At 30.9% G+C, this 18,735-nt stretch overlaps 2 protein-coding genes across 2 annotated transcripts; both read left to right on the top strand.

Annotated features, from left to right (window-relative positions):
- The first annotated feature begins 884 nt into the window (after positions 1–884).
- On the top strand, positions 885–5,594 carry LOC130969737 (zinc finger CCCH domain-containing protein 24). The gene is made up of 14 exons (XM_057895599.1): positions 885–1,505; positions 1,606–1,698; positions 1,804–2,109; positions 2,198–2,270; positions 2,537–2,669; positions 2,747–2,900; positions 3,036–3,116; positions 3,317–3,439; positions 3,628–3,798; positions 3,911–4,045; positions 4,229–4,324; positions 4,531–4,836; positions 4,958–5,001; positions 5,089–5,594. Exons 1-14 carry the CDS (start codon positions 924–926, stop codon positions 5,333–5,335), a joined length of 2,544 nt encoding a protein of 847 aa, XP_057751582.1. The 5' UTR covers positions 885–923; the 3' UTR covers positions 5,336–5,594.
- A 7,332-nt stretch (positions 5,595–12,926) lies between these two features.
- Positions 12,927–17,106, top strand: LOC130969080 (uncharacterized). The gene is made up of 8 exons (XM_057894659.1): positions 12,927–13,360; positions 14,274–14,768; positions 14,979–15,141; positions 15,246–15,552; positions 15,723–15,795; positions 15,870–15,960; positions 16,257–16,336; positions 16,454–17,106. The coding sequence occupies exons 1-8, from the start codon at positions 13,247–13,249 to the stop codon at positions 16,688–16,690; spliced, it is 1,560 nt and encodes a 519-aa protein (XP_057750642.1). The 5' UTR covers positions 12,927–13,246; the 3' UTR covers positions 16,691–17,106.
- The last annotated feature ends 1,629 nt before the right edge of the window (positions 17,107–18,735 follow it).

The following is an 18,735-nucleotide window of genomic DNA, read 5'->3' as shown; positions in this document are numbered from 1 at the left end:
CTATTCCCTATATTGCAAAAAATGAGATACAAAATCCAAAAGTGTTTGTATTTCGAGGAATTAATGACAAATTTAAGCTTTTTATTATTTAACTAAATTCTTTAATCTACTACTACGAGTAGCATTTCACTTGGTTCAGCTTTTAATATCTAATTAGCTTTTTCTTTTGATGTAAAAAATAAAAATTCTTCACTAACATAAAAAATCAGCTATTATTATACATTGGAAACTCAAGTGCAGTCGACTTTACATGAAGTTGATATCTGAGAGCCGCCGTTAGATGATTTGACTAAATTTTCATCTAACGATTCTCAGATATCAACTTTACGTGAAGTCGACTTTACCTGAGTTTTTACCTTATTGTATATTTGTATTTTTTTTATTTTCCATAATATCTTTAATTCCACAGGTTAAGAATTAATTCATTTAACTTCTGACATTTATTTAAATAAACGAGTGAGTTATCATTCAACCAACCTAAGTTGGTTTATACTTCTGTATATTTATATGTATTATTTTACATATTTTTCTAACAAAGTAATCAATCATCAGAATAATCAAATACTTTTTAAGATTTTTAATCACTATCAAATATGTATCTTTATGCAATAATAACTTATGGCTAAATTTTTATATCCATAAAGCATGGTTGAAAATAGAAGTCATAATATAATGAACATTTTCGAAGAAAGCAATGCTTACTTATTAGTGAAATTCCAAGGAGTGGATACAGGCTTTTTTGTCTTTGATAATGGGCTTTTGAGGATTTATGATGGGCTGACCTGGTGAACGGCCCAAATGAGTTGACCAGTGACTGAAAAAAAAAAACAGAGGCAGTTACGGAACTTGGAAGACAGTTATGATTTGGACCCAAAGAAAAGAAGACAGTTACCATCACCTTCGCAAACACACCGCTGGAAAGAATGGAGGAAACTAACACTGAACTCTCCCCTTCTAAAACCCTAAGCCCAACCAACGGTCAAGATTCCATCATCCAATCGAATCTAACGGCTACGAACGAACCTGAAAATCAGATCCCTGAAGCTGAACATCAAAGCGACGTCGTTGCAGGGGAGAAACGCAAGAGGGACGACGACGAAGCTGGAGAAAGCGTTGACGGCGGCTCCGGCGCCAGCGGCGAAGATCGTTCGCTCCATCCGCTGTGGAAGACCAGCCTCTGTTCCTACTTCAGGCGCCATGGCAACTCCTGCAGCCACGGAACCGCGTGCCGCTTCGCGCACGGCGAGGAGGAGCTTCGCATTCGGCCTGACAACACGTGGGACCCGACGTCGGAGCGAGCGAAGAAGGCGCTGAAGTCCGAGAACGGCGAGAGGTGCGGCGTTTCCGAGGAAGTGATGATGACTGAGGCAGTCGTTGACGACGACGATGGTGGCGATGAAGAAAACGGCGGTTCCGGCGGATCCAACCACGCGCTTAGCAAGTGCTTGGTGCATTTGCCGAGGAAGTGGTGCTCTGATAATCTGAGGAGTTTTCTCAATGATGCGGTGAAGAATTCACTTCAACAATTTTTCTTAGTTAGGAGTTAGAACTTTGATATTTTGCGTAGTGAAGCATTTGATTATGTTTTTATGCTTCGGTTTCCAGGGTATACGATTTAAGCATGCAAAGAAGAAGAAAGGCATGATGGTAGGTTTCGTTAGTTTTGAAGATGAAGAACAAATGCAGAGTTCATCAAAGGTAGTTATGAGTTTATGAACTGTGATCATTTTACTTTTTATTGATTCCTTGGTATGTAAGAATCAAACCGGCTACTGGTAATGTTGGAATCTATCAATTTGATAGGATCTAGAAGGAAAATCGATTGGGAATAAAAGATTGAAGGTTGCAGATGTTATTCCTAGATCGTTTGAAAAGAACAGTAACTCCAATGCTGGTTCAGTTGCTACATTGGATGAGGAGAATGCGGGGGTCAATGTCGATCCAAATGTGACGGTGGAAGCTGGAGCTAACAGTGATAATTTGGCAGCCAATGGTTCATTGTCAAAGACAAAGAATTTGCGAGATGTAGTGACTCCTCTAGCTCATATGGCTTATGCTGATCAGCTGGAGCAGAAAAAGAACTCTATCATGCACATGCTCAAAAAACTTGTAAATCATGATTATTTCTAGTTTGTCATTATAGTTTTATCAGTTGTACTTTGAACCCCCTTTTTTAATTTAAATGTTTTGGTGGCAGACTAGAAATGCTCGCAAAGCTTGTCCAAATGGTGTTTCTTTCCCTGACTGGATTGTCAAGTCTAGGGAAATAGGTACAGTTTGTCTCTGAAATTACCTCCAAATATGCAAGAACAATTTTCATTTCTAGTTCTGGAGTTCAAGGTTGGATGAAGGTGTTATTCTGGAAAAATAGGAGTATATAACAATGATGTTTTCTTCATAAGTTGATACAATCCCCAAAGATTTCGCTTAGAAGAAAGATGGATTATATAGAAAATATATAAAGATGCATACTGCAGTGTAAATATTAATGGCTCATCTGTTTTCTGTTTTCCTTTTCTTGCTCTCCCTTTTGCAGGTGGTCTTCCGTGCAACCTAGAGGGTATTATTGCATCACCTATTGTAAATGGATATCGTAACAAGTGTGAATTTTCAGTTGGTTATTCTCTTGAAGGCAAAGTTACAGTTGGCTTCATGCTTGGAAACTTCAGGTAATATTTTATTTGTGTATTTTTTTTTGTTTGTGTAGTGCTTTGCTTATGAGTTATATGCTAATATATTATTACAGGGAGGGTGTAACTGCAGTTGAAGAAGCAGTGGACTGCCCCAATGTTTCTACAATTGCTGGCAAATATGCTACTATCTTTCAGGAATTTCTGCAGCAATCTGATTTACCAGTCTGGAACAGATTTAAAAATTCCGGATTTTGGCGTCAATTGACGGTATAATTTGCCGGAGTTCATGTTGATAATCTTATGTCGATGTTACTTATTATTTTCCAATGTGGTCTGAATATCTGATTTTATAATTAATTATTTAACTTATAAAAGCTAACTAATTTTCGTGTTTCTCTCAAGGTTCGAGAGGGGAGGACAAATGGGAATGTTGCTGATGCTGAAAGTTTTGGTAGTATTGCAGAGGTCATGCTAATTGTGCAGGTTAGTTTCTATCTCCTCATAAAAATGATGTTGGTATTCATCCTTTGTGGGGGCTGGGGATAGTGATAGTTTCTTTGTCCACAATCGACATGTGAAACAAGAACCCTGGTTACATGAAGGTTATGGTATAAGTAACCTGCTTTTTTTCCATATCTTTTTAGAATAAAAATGCCAACCATAGCTTCTTGCCTTGATTATAGGTTTCTACTGCTGGTTTTGATGACACAAAAGTATCTGGTGAATTTAAGAGGCTTGCTCAGGCATTTGCTGTGGGAGCTACTTCACATGGTCCAACGTTGCCTCTCACAGCTCTGGTTGTACAGGTAGTAGCCCTTCCCAAGTTTCTACTGTCAGACATTGATAAATATTGACTACATATGCATATCCATGGTGTTTCTGTTTCATTGTTTGCTAGATAGTAGTATATATGTTCTCTCTATCTGAGCATCAGTAGATTAGATAATTTTTTCTTCCAAAACTGTTCTGATGTGATAATTGGTTTTACATGTAGGATCACCAAGGAATATCCAATGTAGCACCAGCTGATGCACCACTGCGTTTGCTTCCCATCCGTAAAACAGGTGACCTTGAGATGGATGAAAACGCAGATGCCATGGATGTAAGAATCCATGATTATATAAGCAATCTCCGTTTCTCTATATCTCCAACAGCATTTTTTCAGGTTGGGATGGAAATCCTTGTTTAATTTGTTTTGCTCTGAATTCTTGTGAAGATTTCTTTTTTCTGGTGGTATGTTTCTTCTAGATGGAATTTTGAGTCTACTTCTACTGCAGGTCAACACTCTTGCAGCTGAGAAGTTATACTCACTTGCTGGAGATTGGGCATGCTTAGGTCCTGATACATTGTTGTTTGATATATGCTGTGGGACAGGAACCATTGGTCTAACATTAGCACATCGAGTTGGTATGGTAATAATCATCATTTAAATTACTTTCTTTCTTACTTTGTAGTGATTGCTTTTGCTGAGGGTAAACAATATATTCATACTAGACCTGGTTTTCTAAATCTAGTATATGAATTAAGACCTTATTTTTGAAGTTCCCTATTTTTGTTGATTTGTTTGAGCCTCATTTGTGCTTGATTTCTTCCAGGTGATTGGCATTGAAATGAATGCTTCTGCTGTAGCTGATGCTCATAGGAATGCTGAGATTAATGGCATAAAAAATTGCAAATTTATATGTTCAAAGGTAAGATCAGGATCCTCGATTTTAAAATCCTGATAATATCTCATGGCTGCTAGAAATAAGGTTGGAAACTTGGAATTATGGAGGGTATTTCATTTCTTAGTACTGACAAATTCTATTTTCTGATGGAAAAATTTTATGTTTGATGTTATTGTTGACTTGTAATAACATTGCTACTTTTGCATGCTGGCATTTATATGAGGAAACAGGCAGAGGACGTGATGGGATCTCTGTTGAAGGAATACCTAAATGTGCCTAAGGAACAAGTTGATGACCCTAAAATCGCTGAAAGTAGCAATGATATTTCTGAGTGTGGTGATCTCCAAGAGCCTGAGAATGTTCAAAGTTCCGAAAATAGCAACGCAGAAGTTGGAAGTGAGGTTCAGAATTGTAGCGGTTCTGAAAACGGGAATACTTCTGCACAAAATAGCTCTGAAGGTCCTAATACTTCCGCACAACACTTTAAGAATGTCGTCGCCATTGTTGATCCTCCACGTGCAGGACTTCATCCCACTGTAAGAGCCATACTCTATTGTTCCATCCATCTCTGTTTATATTGCAACTGATTATAATCATATGTTGCTTGATCTATTCACTTAATATTTGAATTTCTGACATTCAAATTGTGAATTGCAGGTGCTTAAAGTTTTGAGAACTCATTCACGCCTCCGCAGGCTCGTGTGAGTTACTGTTCTGAAATATACCATATTCTTATTCAATTAACATCTATTTCTCCATGTAACCTAATTATGCACCTTTAAATGCAGTTACATATCCTGTAATCCTGAAACTTTGGTGGCAAATGCTATTGAGCTTTGCACTCCATCTCCCATAAAAATCGAGAAAGGAAATAAAGACAACAGAGGATGGAGAAACATGAGCAGTGCTGGTCTAGCAAGGCATAGAGCCAAGTCTATGCCCATCTCAGAGGCCTTCCACCCTGTAAAAGCCATGGCTGTTGATCTTTTTCCACATACTCAACACTGTGAATTGGTTATGCTACTTGAGAGGTAACTGGACCAGTCAGCATCATGGTTTAGGCTTTTTTTTAATTTGGTAGGTTCTCCAACTTATTCTGCCGACATTTTTTTGGGGTGGCATTGAATACTAGGTGGTGGGTGTTACTATATGTTTGATCTTGCTTACTTTGAATCAAAACCTTCAACATTAAAAATTATGTTTCCTTTTTGCTGCATGTATCATGAAGTACTATCTGCGTGGAGATTTTCTATAGTTTTATTACTGCATCTTCAAAGTCATTGTTTAATCCTAATTTCTGTTTGGGACCTTGTAGCTTTATTTTAATAGACATCTACTTTTAACTATTTAAACAACAACATTATTTAGAATAAAGGAAGAGATAAAGAGACACCTTTCCTTCCATCTGAGTTGGACTTGTAGTTTCTTCTAAACTTCAGAGGAAGAAAAATCAGAAATGGGTCTTGGAGCTGTTTGACAAATGGAAGAGAGTATTAGGCTATTAGCAATTTAAAATTGAGGTTTGACAATGAAATGTTTCTTTTCCACATTGCATTCCATATGTTTAAATTTAATTTATTTATTACTGGCTGCTAAAGTTAGGGATGGCTGGTAATGTGGTCACTGGTCACTATCAAGCACAATTATTTGGGTAATCAAATAACCGATGTCAATAATTTTATGAGGTGAGAGTTTCTGGAAGAAACAAGTGAACTACGAGTAAACATCTTATTCGGAAAGCAGATTAATAGTTCAAGTGTTAAATGAAATGACTGAATAGTTATTTGTTACTGTATTAACTAATAACCTTTGGACCTAATAAATATATTTGCTAACTCTCAATATTTAAAATTTGTGTTATTTAAAATAAATATTTTATTTAAAAAAGATCATTTAGCTTCTTCACTCTGGCTTCTTTTTTTCTTTTAATTCAGTCTACTTCTCTCCCTTTTTTCCCTCTCAACACTCTTTTCATGTTTTGTGTTTGATTTTATATTGTTTGTATTTTTATTATTTAGAAATAATAACTTCTTAAAGAATGGATTGGAATTTAAAAATACTTATTTATCTAATATTTTTGTGAAGAGTAGTAAAGTAAATAGATATTAGATAGACCATATGATAATAAAAAAATTCACGTGGTCCCATGACTTTTTTTTATTTTTATTTTGGTGACTTTGCTCCCATGACTTTGGACGAGGGCTTCACCTCCTCCATTAGCATTTTTTATTAACAAAAATATTTTTTTTCTTTTTTTCTTTTTCTTTTTAAATGAAGAAACTATCCTTGATAGGTATCTTCCTTTCTCCACTATCTTTTGACCAGTCTTGTACCTAAACAAAATACAATTTCAAACTGTTCATTTTTTTATCCCCTTCCAAGTTGGCTTTGTTGATGGCTGGCTAGTTGGCAAGAGTGTCTTTATCCTCACTGCCACAATATAAAAACCTACTTTCCTTTTGTTGACTAACTGAATCATATCATATCATATCATAACATATTGTAACTTTACCTTAGAAAACCATAAAATCATCCACATTCAGGTCCACTTGTCCACTATCTCATTCTCAACCTTGGGAGTGTAAAAGGCTAAGGTTATACACATTCATTCATTCTTTGAATTTCCCATCTTTTTAATTACATCATTTTGCTTCACTTCCATATCCATTATGAATAACTAACTTTATGATTTAAGAGATACTTGTTGTAGCTCCCATATTTATATCTCTTCCAATCAAAAGCTTCCCTCTTACAAACTTAGAATATATAGTTGTGTCAAAATATGAAAATGTTAAAAAAATTTCTCTAATTAATTAATTTAAATGGGTCAAATATCAAAAATTCGAATAAGATTCTTCAAATTTCGTCTTATATATGTAGCATTGGTTAACAACATTTTTTTTAAATAAAATTTAAATTTATAAATTAGTTTTTACCTTTTAGTCTAAAATATCTTCTCCAATTCAAGTATATCATCATAAAAAAAATAATATTTATTTATATCTATAGTAAGTAGTTTACCAAACTTAGATGATATCCATTTACATTAGGGAATTGGGAAAATGACTAAAACATAGCATTCATGACGCCTTGACATCTCAACTATCGTGGCTATGCGATTTCCTTATCATGAAAATACATTGAATATTGGTGATGGTGGCTAATGTTTTTATGGCTATGGTCCATAAGATTGAAATCATGACACGTCATATTGATTGTTATGTAGGTTAAATTATTAAAGATTCATAAACAAACAAAATGAAATATAAGTTTGATTTCGTTTCGATTAATAAAAAACAAAAACTATATATGACACATAAGAATGCTACTTATGTGTCTCTCTCACGTAATCAATATATATTGAAATTTGAAAGTTCATTTTTATGAAGGGGAATTCAAAGGGTATAATACTCTTGAATTTGAAACTTAGATAGTTATTATTATTTCATTTTTTTCCACCAAATCAGAACCTCAATCTTATAAGCATCTCATGACAAAAGCAAAAGTAGTGGTGTTTATTCATTAAACTTTTCTAAATAATTATATGAGCATCTAGTGGTAAATATATATATGCTTATTATTATCATGTTTGTCGAGCCCCTAGGTTTTGATACTTTAATTCAAAATTTTGTGGAAGCAAGGAAAGTTAAAAAAAAAAAAGGTAAAAAGGACATCTATCTTTATTATAATAATAATAATAATAATAATAATAATAATAATAATAATAATAATAATAATAATAATGCATGGAGAAAACAATAAAGAAGAATGATATCTTTATCTTAATTAATTTTACCCTACATACACCGACCATATATTATAACCTCGAAAATATTTTGTAACAAAAAAAAATTAACCAAAAATAAATAAAATTTATCTTATTTAATATTTATTAATTTTAATAATAATTAATAAATAATAAATAAAATAAATTTTAATTTTTTCGGTCTCTTTTAACATTAGTGTTATAACATATTCTCCTTTTTAATTTTTTAATCTTGCTGAAGAATGAATTGAACATGATTGAGTAGCACTAAGGCTGCGTTCTGAGAACAGGATAGGATAAGATACTGATAGACAGAAAATACAAAATTTTGTGTTTTTATATTCTGTTTGGTGATAAACTAGAATAAATTATGAAAATCTAATTTATTCTAATTTTTTCATTCAAAAATTTTGAGATAAAAAATATAATAATAAAAAAATATAATTATGAAAAATTAACAAAAATAATGAAAAAAAAGAATGAAAAATAAGTTGTGTCCCTTGTTAATGTTCTTATATACTTCCTGTCAGAATGAATACAAAATATACTAATTCAATGTCTTTGGATATATTGTCTCTGTCCATATCTTTTTTATCAAATATAATTTTGTGTCTCTGTGTTCATATCTCAGTGTCCTGTTTTTATAAACAAACGCAGCATAAGGGATTAGTATCTAATATATATTATTATCCAAATGACATAAGTCTTATATATTGGACTATTAAGTAAGGTACCAATATATAAGTGCCAATTAATTAATTAATTAATTGTGAACATTATTTTATTTAATTACTATATACCAGCGTAGAAGAATTGACTTTAAATCTACATGAAGTTTATATGATAACAAAATTTCCAATATAAAATAAGGAATTGGTACAAAGTACACCCACCTTTGTTGACATATCTAATGGTTTAGCTTAATGATGCTTAAATTCAATAATAATCATGCATATGCATGTGTATGTGATTCCTATTAGTTTAACATTAATTAGTATAAATTATGCGTATATCACTAATTAATTGTGTGGTGGGGTTGGAGTGTTGTTTTTTACTGTTGATTCAGCTGGCAGAACTGAACTACATTATTTCTTTGAGTTAAAGGGGAAGTGGGTCCTATGAGATATATATATATATATATATATATATATATATATATATATATATATATATATATATATATATATATATATATATATATATATATATATATTCGGATATTTAAATACATAGTAATCATTAATTAAATTTTAATATTCACTATTATTTATTTATCATATTTTCTTTATCTTTAATTTTCATAAATACGAATCTAGGTGGCCAAATAATATTCTTGCCGATAAAAGTGTCCAACCTTAGGTGGCTAGCTTAGAAAATTATATTTCTTGTGGACTAATATATATTTTATATATTAAATTTATATATAACGGTTTTAATATTATATTAATTTAAATTTTAAATAGAACAAGTTAAACAATGGTCACGTTAATCATATCATATCATAAATTATGCATTTCTTGACAGTGGCTGTTTACAAACACTCCTACATATTAATATTTTAGTGTGTTTTTTTTTTTTTGGTCAAAATTAAGTTGACCTAATTTGACCATATTACACACATGATCTGATGCCTTTTGATTTTTAAATAACCATAAGATAATTTCCTCTGTAATTTAGATAATATAACAACTTATTATAATTTGTTTGTTTAATTTAAGTTTTCAATTGATAAAGCTAAATAATATTACTTTTCATCACATAATTTTTAGATTAGACCTAAATGAAATATGCGACAAAAAGATTTTACGGTGAAAAATCATACAAGATATACAAAAAATATTTTAGATTTTATTAACATCTACTAACAAATAATAACCAAAAACAAATCCAAATAGAACTAATTTCTACCGGATTCAATTAATGTTCATGTACATGTGCATGCATATAGAGAGAATAACAATAATAATATTCTACATTCAATTAATCCCTTCAATATTTTCATGTGCATGCATGCATATATTATGATGAATTTATGCTATTCCTGCCTGTTCCCTTCTGTGAAAAATTCGTGATGATGTAATTAAAATGAATTTTTTTGTCTAACAATACCAACCAAATAATGTTTATTTATTTAATTTTGAGTAAAGTATCATTTTTGTCCGCAACGTTTGGAATTAATTTTAAAGTTGTACCTAATATTTAAATCGTCCAATTTAACTCCCTACCGTTTCAAAATTGACTCAATGTTATTCTGTCGTTAGGGATTGTTAACGGAATTGACGGCGGGACAAAATTGAGACAATTTTGAAACGTTAGGGATCTAAATAGGACTAAAACGTTGGGAAAAAAAACGATACATAAAAAAATTTTAATTTTATCCTTTACTAATATCAATTTTTTAAGTTACATAGTTATTCAATTATTTTTTAACCATATTTAAGTAAATTACACTTAATTACATTACTTTAATTCTAAATTAATTAATTTTTTTATAATTGTACTTTTAAAGATTTTTACTCATCATAAAATGTTTGTAAAATGACTAGAATCACATTACCTTATTGTATATGTATTATTTTTTTCTCACAAGTTTATGTATTAATTATTCTACAAATATTTTATGGTGAGTAAACATTTTTAAGAGTAAAATTATAAAAAAATAAATTTATTTAGAATAAAATCAATGTGATTAAATATAATTTACTTAGATGTGATTAAAAAATAATTGAATAACCATGTATCGTAAAAAATTGATATTATTGAAGGATAAAATTAAAATTTATTTATATGTATCATTTTTGTCCCCAACGTATTCGTCCTATTTAAGTACCTAAGGTTTCAAAATTGTCTCAATTTTGTCCTGCCGTCAATTATGTTAACAGATTTCTAACAGTAGGACAACATTAAGTCAATTTTAAAACGTTAGTGACTTAAATAGAACGATTCAAATATTAAGGACAACTTTGAAATTTATCCTAAATGTTGGAGACAAAAACAATACTTTACTCTTTAATTTTTTTCTTTTTATTTTACCTATTTGGACTCTGAACAAACTATGTCACAATAATTGTGTGTATACAAAAGAAGGTTGATTTTTTCACAAAAAAACAGGCATATAATATGGCAAAAGTTGCGTGACATAATTGCCATTATTTGCATTAATAATCTCATCCATAATGGGAGGTGGGGATAATAAGAACTAGGCCTAAACGTGGTTGGATAATTAAAAGATTTAAAAGAATTGAATTGATGTACAAATGAATATATATAGTAATATAGTTGAAGTATGAGTAATGATTAGAGTAATACTTTATTTTTAATTATGTTTATAATTTTTAAATAAGAAAAAGTTTAAAGATATATTTATTTTAAAAATATAAAAATGTTAAAGATATCATTTTTATTATTTAGAAATTAAAAAGATAATTAGGAAAACTATTTAAGACGCATAATCATTTCTTGTTGAAGTATTAATGCATAAATACAGTAGTGTAATTTGCAAAAAAAAAAAATATAAAAGGAAAAGATAGTTAGGAAAGAAAAAAAAAAACAAAATACAAAGTTTAACTTTATCTATCTTCACTAAGATTGCTTTATCTTTTTCTCCATCTTTTGAATCTTTATTCCACACACACATACTAGTAAATTCTATTTTTCCTTATAAAAAAATTCATTGTATGTGGAGAATTTAGAAGTTTGCTAATTAGTGTTAAGAAATAATAAAAAAAACACAAAATAATTAGGTAAAATATCAGTACATCAAAATCAAATTTATTGATTTAATGTATATCTTTAGTACACATTTTATTTTGTTCATGAAATTAAATCCATACATTAATTTTCAACATTTAATGAAAATGACACTTCACAACTAATCTACTTCACTAGTATTGCAATCTTATTTGAATTCTACTTAGAGAGAATCTACATCCAATTCCAACACAAACACATAACTCACTCGTAATTTATTTCAACCATGTTAAAAATACACATAAAATAAAATAGGTCTAAAATACACATCAAAATATGAAAATCAGTCATTAATATAAATCACACATTAAAATATATAAATATATAAAATTAATAATTAATATAAATATATATTAAAATAAAATAAATTATACATATATTTATATATAAATATACAATAATTATAGATTTTATTTTATTTTTTTTCTAAAAAATTGGATAAAATTATGTATGTAGTTGTTTTTATATAAAGTTGATAATAAAAAATTAATAAAAAACAATCTAATAAAATCTGTCAAATCATCTAATACTATCAATTTCACATGCAAGTGAGCTTTCACCAAAAAAGTATTTTTTGACTTTTTAGGTATAGTTTAGATAAACAGTTTAATTAAGCTTTTTTTTTGAAAAGATAGATTAAATAATAAATATATTAAAAATTATTTATAAATAAGTTATTTTGTTTTTGAATTTTTAGTTCTAAAAAGATTTATTTTAAAAAAAATGTGATAAAAAATAGTAGTATTATGAAAAAAATTATTTTTTTAAACTTCTCTACAAACTTCTAAATAACTTTTTAAAATATTATAATTTAATTTTAAAAATTGTATCAGACATTAATACTATTACTTTTTATAAGTCAAAAAACTAAAAAAATTATCTCACGTGTAATTTTTATGCAGACAGATCCAAATAAACTGAGGGATCCATGTGCCTATATTTTAAAAAAATTAAAGACTTAAATATATTTTAAAATTTTTAAAAACTTAAATGTTTGAAGACTTAAAAGATTAAAGACTTATTTATTATTATTATTTTTTAATATTTCAGATACTTTTTTCTTTTTCTTAATTTCGGATTAGAACAAGAAAAAAAGGTAGTGTGTCCGCGCGCATTGAATTGAAGAACGAAGAAAGGAAGGAACTGTGAGTAATGGAAAGATAGTGTGAGTAGGCCAACAAGGCTTCCCCACCATTCACTCACCCTCCTTCTTCTTCTTCTTCTTCTTCTTCTTCTCATAAATGCTTCCTATTTCTCTTCCTATACACTCTCTCACTTCATCTTTCATCATTAATCACTGACCCATTGACTTACTTCCTCTCCTTTATTCACATGATTGCTTCCTTCTTCTACTCTTGAAGAAAAGTTTGTTTTTTTCGCTCGGTTTCGGAAATCCAAGTTCTGGGGTTATTCTTTTCTGGTTCAGTAAGATGAGTTCTCAGGAAAAGTCTCTGACTTTGGGTGGACATGAACAACAACATGCTGATGCTGATGCTGATGCAGCAGCTTCTTGCAGAAGAACAGTTTCTCTGCCAGCTCAAAAGGTATTACTATTGCAGAAGAACAGGTTCTGCTTCTGATTCTCTGCCTTTCATGATTGTTGGCTTCTTTGTTGATTTTTTTATTTTTTCCCTCCTTTCTTCTTTTTTCTTCTGATTTCTCTTGTTTTTCTATGATTATCCATGTCATCTGTTGGTGCTTTTCTTTCACCTTCTATTTGTTTTTATGTTATGTTTAGTTTAGTTGATGATTCCTCAGACTGAGATTTTGTTTTTCAAAGTCATGTGTAGTGTTTTTGTTTGATACATCATAGACATGATCCTAATACTAGAACTAATTAGTTATGGTTGCAAAGTTTCCTTTTTTTTGTTTTATGTTATAATAGGTTTAGTTTTTCTATTTATAGCACTCGGAGCTGGATTAGTCTGATTTAATTTTATTTGAGGGATATTATAAGATTTAGTATCTTTGATAGTGTGAATCTTATTCCTGTTAATTGCCTTGGCTGTTCTTCCTTATGCTTGTGCTGTGGATGAAAGCTGAGTTCAGTTTGAGTATCCTTCAGTTTTTCTCCTAATTACTAAATTAAAGAAGAATTCATCACTCTAAAAGCATTAATTAACTTACCCCGTGGCTTGTGTCTGTTTGAACCTTTTGCTAGATTGCTCAGAATATTTCTTTGCACTTTGATTTTGAGATGGTGTGTCTTTATCTTTAATGGTATTGAATGTTGTTTTGAAAGTGGGATTTTCTTCCAAGTTGTTGTGCTTATAATAGAAAAGGGCACAACAATTACTGATTCTTGAGGTTATGATGATGTAGTGATTCCGGGTTAGTGTGCAGCAATGTAGTTTGTAATTTCTGTTTACATGTTTGCAGCAATGTAGTTCAGACTGTTCAGTTGTACTTCGATGTTCACATGACCGATTTTATCAAATTCCTATGTCATCTTGATAGGTTGATGATCCAATGGGGATAACCGAAGAAACCATGCATGTTCCTCCAAGGAAGCGACAGAATCTTCTCCTAGAAATTCCCTCAAGAACTCCAGAAGAATGCTCCCAAGATTATGTGGCAATCAAAATGCCAATGACACCAAGTCCCACTCCCACCCCAAAGAGAGTGAACTTTCTCATATCTTCTCGCTCGGTCGATGCTCCTATGCATACTTCTCCAGGGCCTTCAGCTTCAAAAGGCAGATCATCCATAAGAAGCATTCTACCGAAATTGAGCTTCAGGTATCGGCCACCAACGGATACTGAAAAGGGTACTACTTCAGCACAAGAAGGTTCCTCTTCAGGTCATCGCGAAAAGCCATCAATCTCAAGATCACTATCCCTTAGTAAGATATTTACTCCTAGGATTAAAAGAACATCATCATTACCACTAGGAGAAATGGGACATTCAAATCCAGAATCTGCTCATGGTGGAAGTGTCGGTGGTCCTCTAAATGTAAGATTTCAACCATCACAATGATATAAGTTCAAAATGATTTTGATAATTGTAAGGTGTCTTTGATCTTCTGTAAGTAATAATAAGAACATAATGATTTATGCATTACCTGCTACTTACATTGAACATTATTTGAGAGCAATATTTTTTAAGTTCTCTTTATTTAGTGTTTCCTCTGGCACCCTTTTAATCTGTTACCTTCTTTTGCAGAAAGGAGAGCCGCAGCGTAAGATAGCTCGCTCGCTTTCAGTGCCTGTCAATAACAAAGATAAAGGCATAAGGAGGATGGATTCATTTTACCGTATTGTTCCTACCACCCCTCGAGTAAAGGAAGGAAATGCATTGTCATCCACATCCCCAACAAAGAATTCCGGTATATCATCATTTGCACTTGTGAAAAAATAGTAGAACTTTGAATGTTAAATCCTTAATAGGACTCTGTAGTCTGGATTTTTAACTTGCTTTAAATCGGTCCAGAAATTAATGACGCTGATGATGATGACGGAGAAGATATACCTGAAGAAGAGGCTGTGTGTAGGATTTGTCTGGTTGATTTATGTGAAGGAGGTGAAACCTTCAAGTTGGAATGTAGCTGCAAAGGAGAACTTGCTCTGGCTCACCAAGAATGTGCAATTAAATGGTTTAGTATCAAGGGCAACAGAACCTGTGATGTATGCAAGGAGGATGTTCAGAACCTACCTGTCACTTTATTACGGATCCAAAGTGTTCGAGGCCGGAATCCAGGAATAAGTAGGACTCAGCTCGAAGATGTAAACGGATACAGGCATGTCTAGCTACTTTCATCTGATACAAAAGATCATAACTGGCTTATGAAACAAACCATCTATTCCTTTATGGATCAGAACATTCTTGTTATATGTTTGTTAACGGATTTGATGTACCATAGTTATTACTACAGAGGCAGACTCTTAATTTATCTGTTTTTCTTAATAGGGTATGGCAGGAAGTTCCGGTGCTTGTCATTGTCAGCATGCTTGCTTATTTCTGTTTTCTTGAGCAGTTATTGGTAAGAAGAGCAATCCTATCAGAATTCTTAAGAAGTTACAATGTTCTATGAGCTAAGTTATTGAATCTTTGCAGGTCACGAAAATGGGAACCGGTGCAATCGCCATATCTCTTCCTTTTTCCTGTGTGCTAGGCCTACTTTCCTCCATGACATCATCAACCATGGGTAGGTTCTGCAAAAAAATTGATATTGTCAGCAATCAACATAAATTTTGAAGAACACCATGATTTGCATAACTGATTGGAACCCTTACAAATGTGTATAGCAATCAAAGTTATTTATGGTGGTTCTGTTCATCTAAAATGATGTGCCAATGCTAATGGATTTTTGACACTAAATGGTTCTGATTCATGATGACATATCTTTTCTTCTTTATGCCAACTTCAATTTTTCATGATGCTATGTTCATCTTCACTAATCTATGCCAACTCTTGTTTATTTTCTCTTTTGTTTGGTTCTAGTGAAGAGCAGGTTCATCTGGATTTATGCATCTGTCCAGTTTGCACTTGTGGTTCTTTTTGCGCATATATTTTACTCCGTGGTAACTTTTTTTTTTCTGATTAATCCCTTGAATGCATATACTTATATATGAATCAAGCACTAAATTTATTTTTAACAATACAATAGACTAGCATTCTGATGTCTTTTTCAACTACAGGTTCATGTGCAAGCAGTTCTGTCAATCCTTCTGGCAACATTCGCCGGTTTCGGTGTGGTTATGAGTGGAAGTTCTATTCTTGTTGAGTTCTTTAGATGGAGAAGAAGATGGCAACAACAACAACAAGGTCCACAACTGATGACACAACCTCGGCCTGCAAATACGCCGCGTCCGGTGGTGCCTCCGAACCAGAATCAAACTGTGGAACAAGATCAAGAGAACTCAACTCAAAGCTGAAATTTTTTTGTGATTCTTGTGGTTTCTTCCTAAGGGCTTATTGCTTTTCTTTTCTTGGATTTGGAAGTAAATTATTGTGTATAAGTTAATCAAACTTTGTTGCTCTCCATCATCTACACTGAACTTCACTGTACAGCTTATGGTTTAGAAATAGATTGACTTAGAAAATAGATGCTGCTTCTCTTTCCCAAAGAATTTGTTTTTGTTTTGTTCTGTTCTGTTTGTAGTGAGTATTTCAGCAATGTTAGAACCAGAAGGCTTTCCAAGCCTTCTTTTTTGTAGTTTTGGGTGAGAGACAAAAGATTGAGGAAAATGTTTGTTGTGTTACAAGTTGATGATTATTTTGATGAGCTCATACCAAATGTAATGATGTAGTTAACCTAAATAGAGTTCTATTATGCATTTTTCTAAAGCAATTTTCTGTTCTTCACTTCTATTTAATTATATATTGTTGCATTTACAATAGTAACTTTGTTTTTGTACTTTATATCCACTGTTTTAAATAACAATCATATTATGCATATACTAAAAATTAGTCACTACTCAATTATTGCATATAGAAATACATATTTGATATATTTGATATCTTATGAAAAGTTATTATATTATTCTAAACAAGAATGATTATTCGGTTATTGCAAGTTTGACTATTCTATTATGATATAGTTGATTATTTTAGTAATTGTTTTAGTTTAAAAAAATGTGAGAATTAATACATATAAATATATACAAATATATATTAGGGTAAAGTACTAAATTGGTTCTCTAGGTTTGGGCGTAATTCTGTTTTGGTCCTTAAGGTTTAAAGTATTCTATTTGAATCCAAAAAAGTTTCATTTAGCATCAATTTAGTCCCACAGCGAGGTTAAAATTAAATAATTAATAAAATGTCCTACATAACAACAGTACAAGAACAAAATCGATAATCTAGAGAACAAGTACAAGCTCTAGAGGCATAAAATCAACCATTGATACATCAATACATTTATTTACTATTTTTTATAATATAAATAAAATATTTTCTATAAAACTAAAGAAAATGATAAATAAATATATTGATGCATCAATGGTTGATTTTGTGTCTCTGGAGATTGTACTTGTTCGACAGATTATCGATTTTGTTCTTGAACTGTTGTTATGTAGGACATTTTGTTAATTATTTAATTTTGACCTCATTGTAGGACTAAATTGATGCTAAATGAAACTTTTTTGGATTCAAATAGAACAATTTAAACCTTAAGGACCAAAACAGAATTACGTCCAAACCTAGGGGACTAATTTAGCACTTTATCCTATATATTAATTAATGTTTAGTTTATGTAGAATATTTTTGTTTAAATAATTATAAGATTATATAACATTATTAGGGTAGTAAAATCAAACCCTTTCTACATTAAATTATAGGAAATTGAATTATAACATTACATCATCACTTATGACTTATGAGCAATCTATTCCTTTTATTTTAGTTTTGCTAAAACCATCACTATACTACTACAAATTTTCAAATTTTGATATGATAATGATGATTTAAATTTTGTTGAAAAGGGGTTAGGAAAGTAAAAGTAAAGTGGAAATAGTGAACACACGTGCACCGGTTTTGTTGGATTGGCGTCTAATCATATTTTACTATGACAAGATGAATACCCAAATTATGTTAAGATACAACAATTCATTATTTTAACTTTTTGTTGGCTTTATATATATATATATATATATATATATATATATATATATATATATATATATATATAAAAGAATCTTTTAGACATTTTAATATTTTATTGATAGTAAAAAATATTTTTAATATTTTTGTTAATTATATAATATTTTGCATTGTCATATTTATCGAAATATAATTTCTTTCTTTCTTTTTTTTTTACCATTTACACTTGATTAGAAATATTAAACTCTACCAATAATATTAGGTGAAAACTCAGGTGACGTCGACTTCACGTGAAATTGATACCTGAGAATCATTATATAGAAATTTAGTCAAATCAGTCAAATCATCTAACGACTTTCAATATCAACTTCACATGAAG

This window comes from Arachis stenosperma, chromosome 3 (assembly GCF_014773155.1).
Source record: "Arachis stenosperma cultivar V10309 chromosome 3, arast.V10309.gnm1.PFL2, whole genome shotgun sequence".
In the NCBI taxonomy this organism is placed as follows: domain Eukaryota; kingdom Viridiplantae; phylum Streptophyta; class Magnoliopsida; order Fabales; family Fabaceae; genus Arachis; species Arachis stenosperma.
Note: the sequence above shows the minus strand (reverse complement) of the source record. Positions and strands in the feature narration are given on the sequence as shown.

Bases quoted from the DNA above. Each gene is read 5' to 3' on its own strand.
- LOC130969737 (XM_057895599.1), top strand. From the start codon at position 924: ATGGAGGAAACTAACACTGAACTCTCCCCTTCTAAAACCCTAAGCCCA. The intron at 1,506-1,605 runs GTGAAGAATTCA...TTCGGTTTCCAG, and splicing joins GGAGTTTTCTCAATGATGCG to GGTATACGATTTAAGCATGC. The intron at 3,440-3,627 runs GTAGTAGCCCTT...TTTTACATGTAG, and splicing joins TCACAGCTCTGGTTGTACAG to GATCACCAAGGAATATCCAA.
- LOC130969080 (XM_057894659.1), top strand. From the start codon at position 13,247: ATGAGTTCTCAGGAAAAGTCTCTGACTTTGGGTGGACATGAACAACAA. The intron at 13,361-14,273 runs GTATTACTATTG...TCATCTTGATAG, and splicing joins TTTCTCTGCCAGCTCAAAAG to GTTGATGATCCAATGGGGAT. The intron at 14,769-14,978 runs GTAAGATTTCAA...CTTCTTTTGCAG, and splicing joins GTGTCGGTGGTCCTCTAAAT to AAAGGAGAGCCGCAGCGTAA.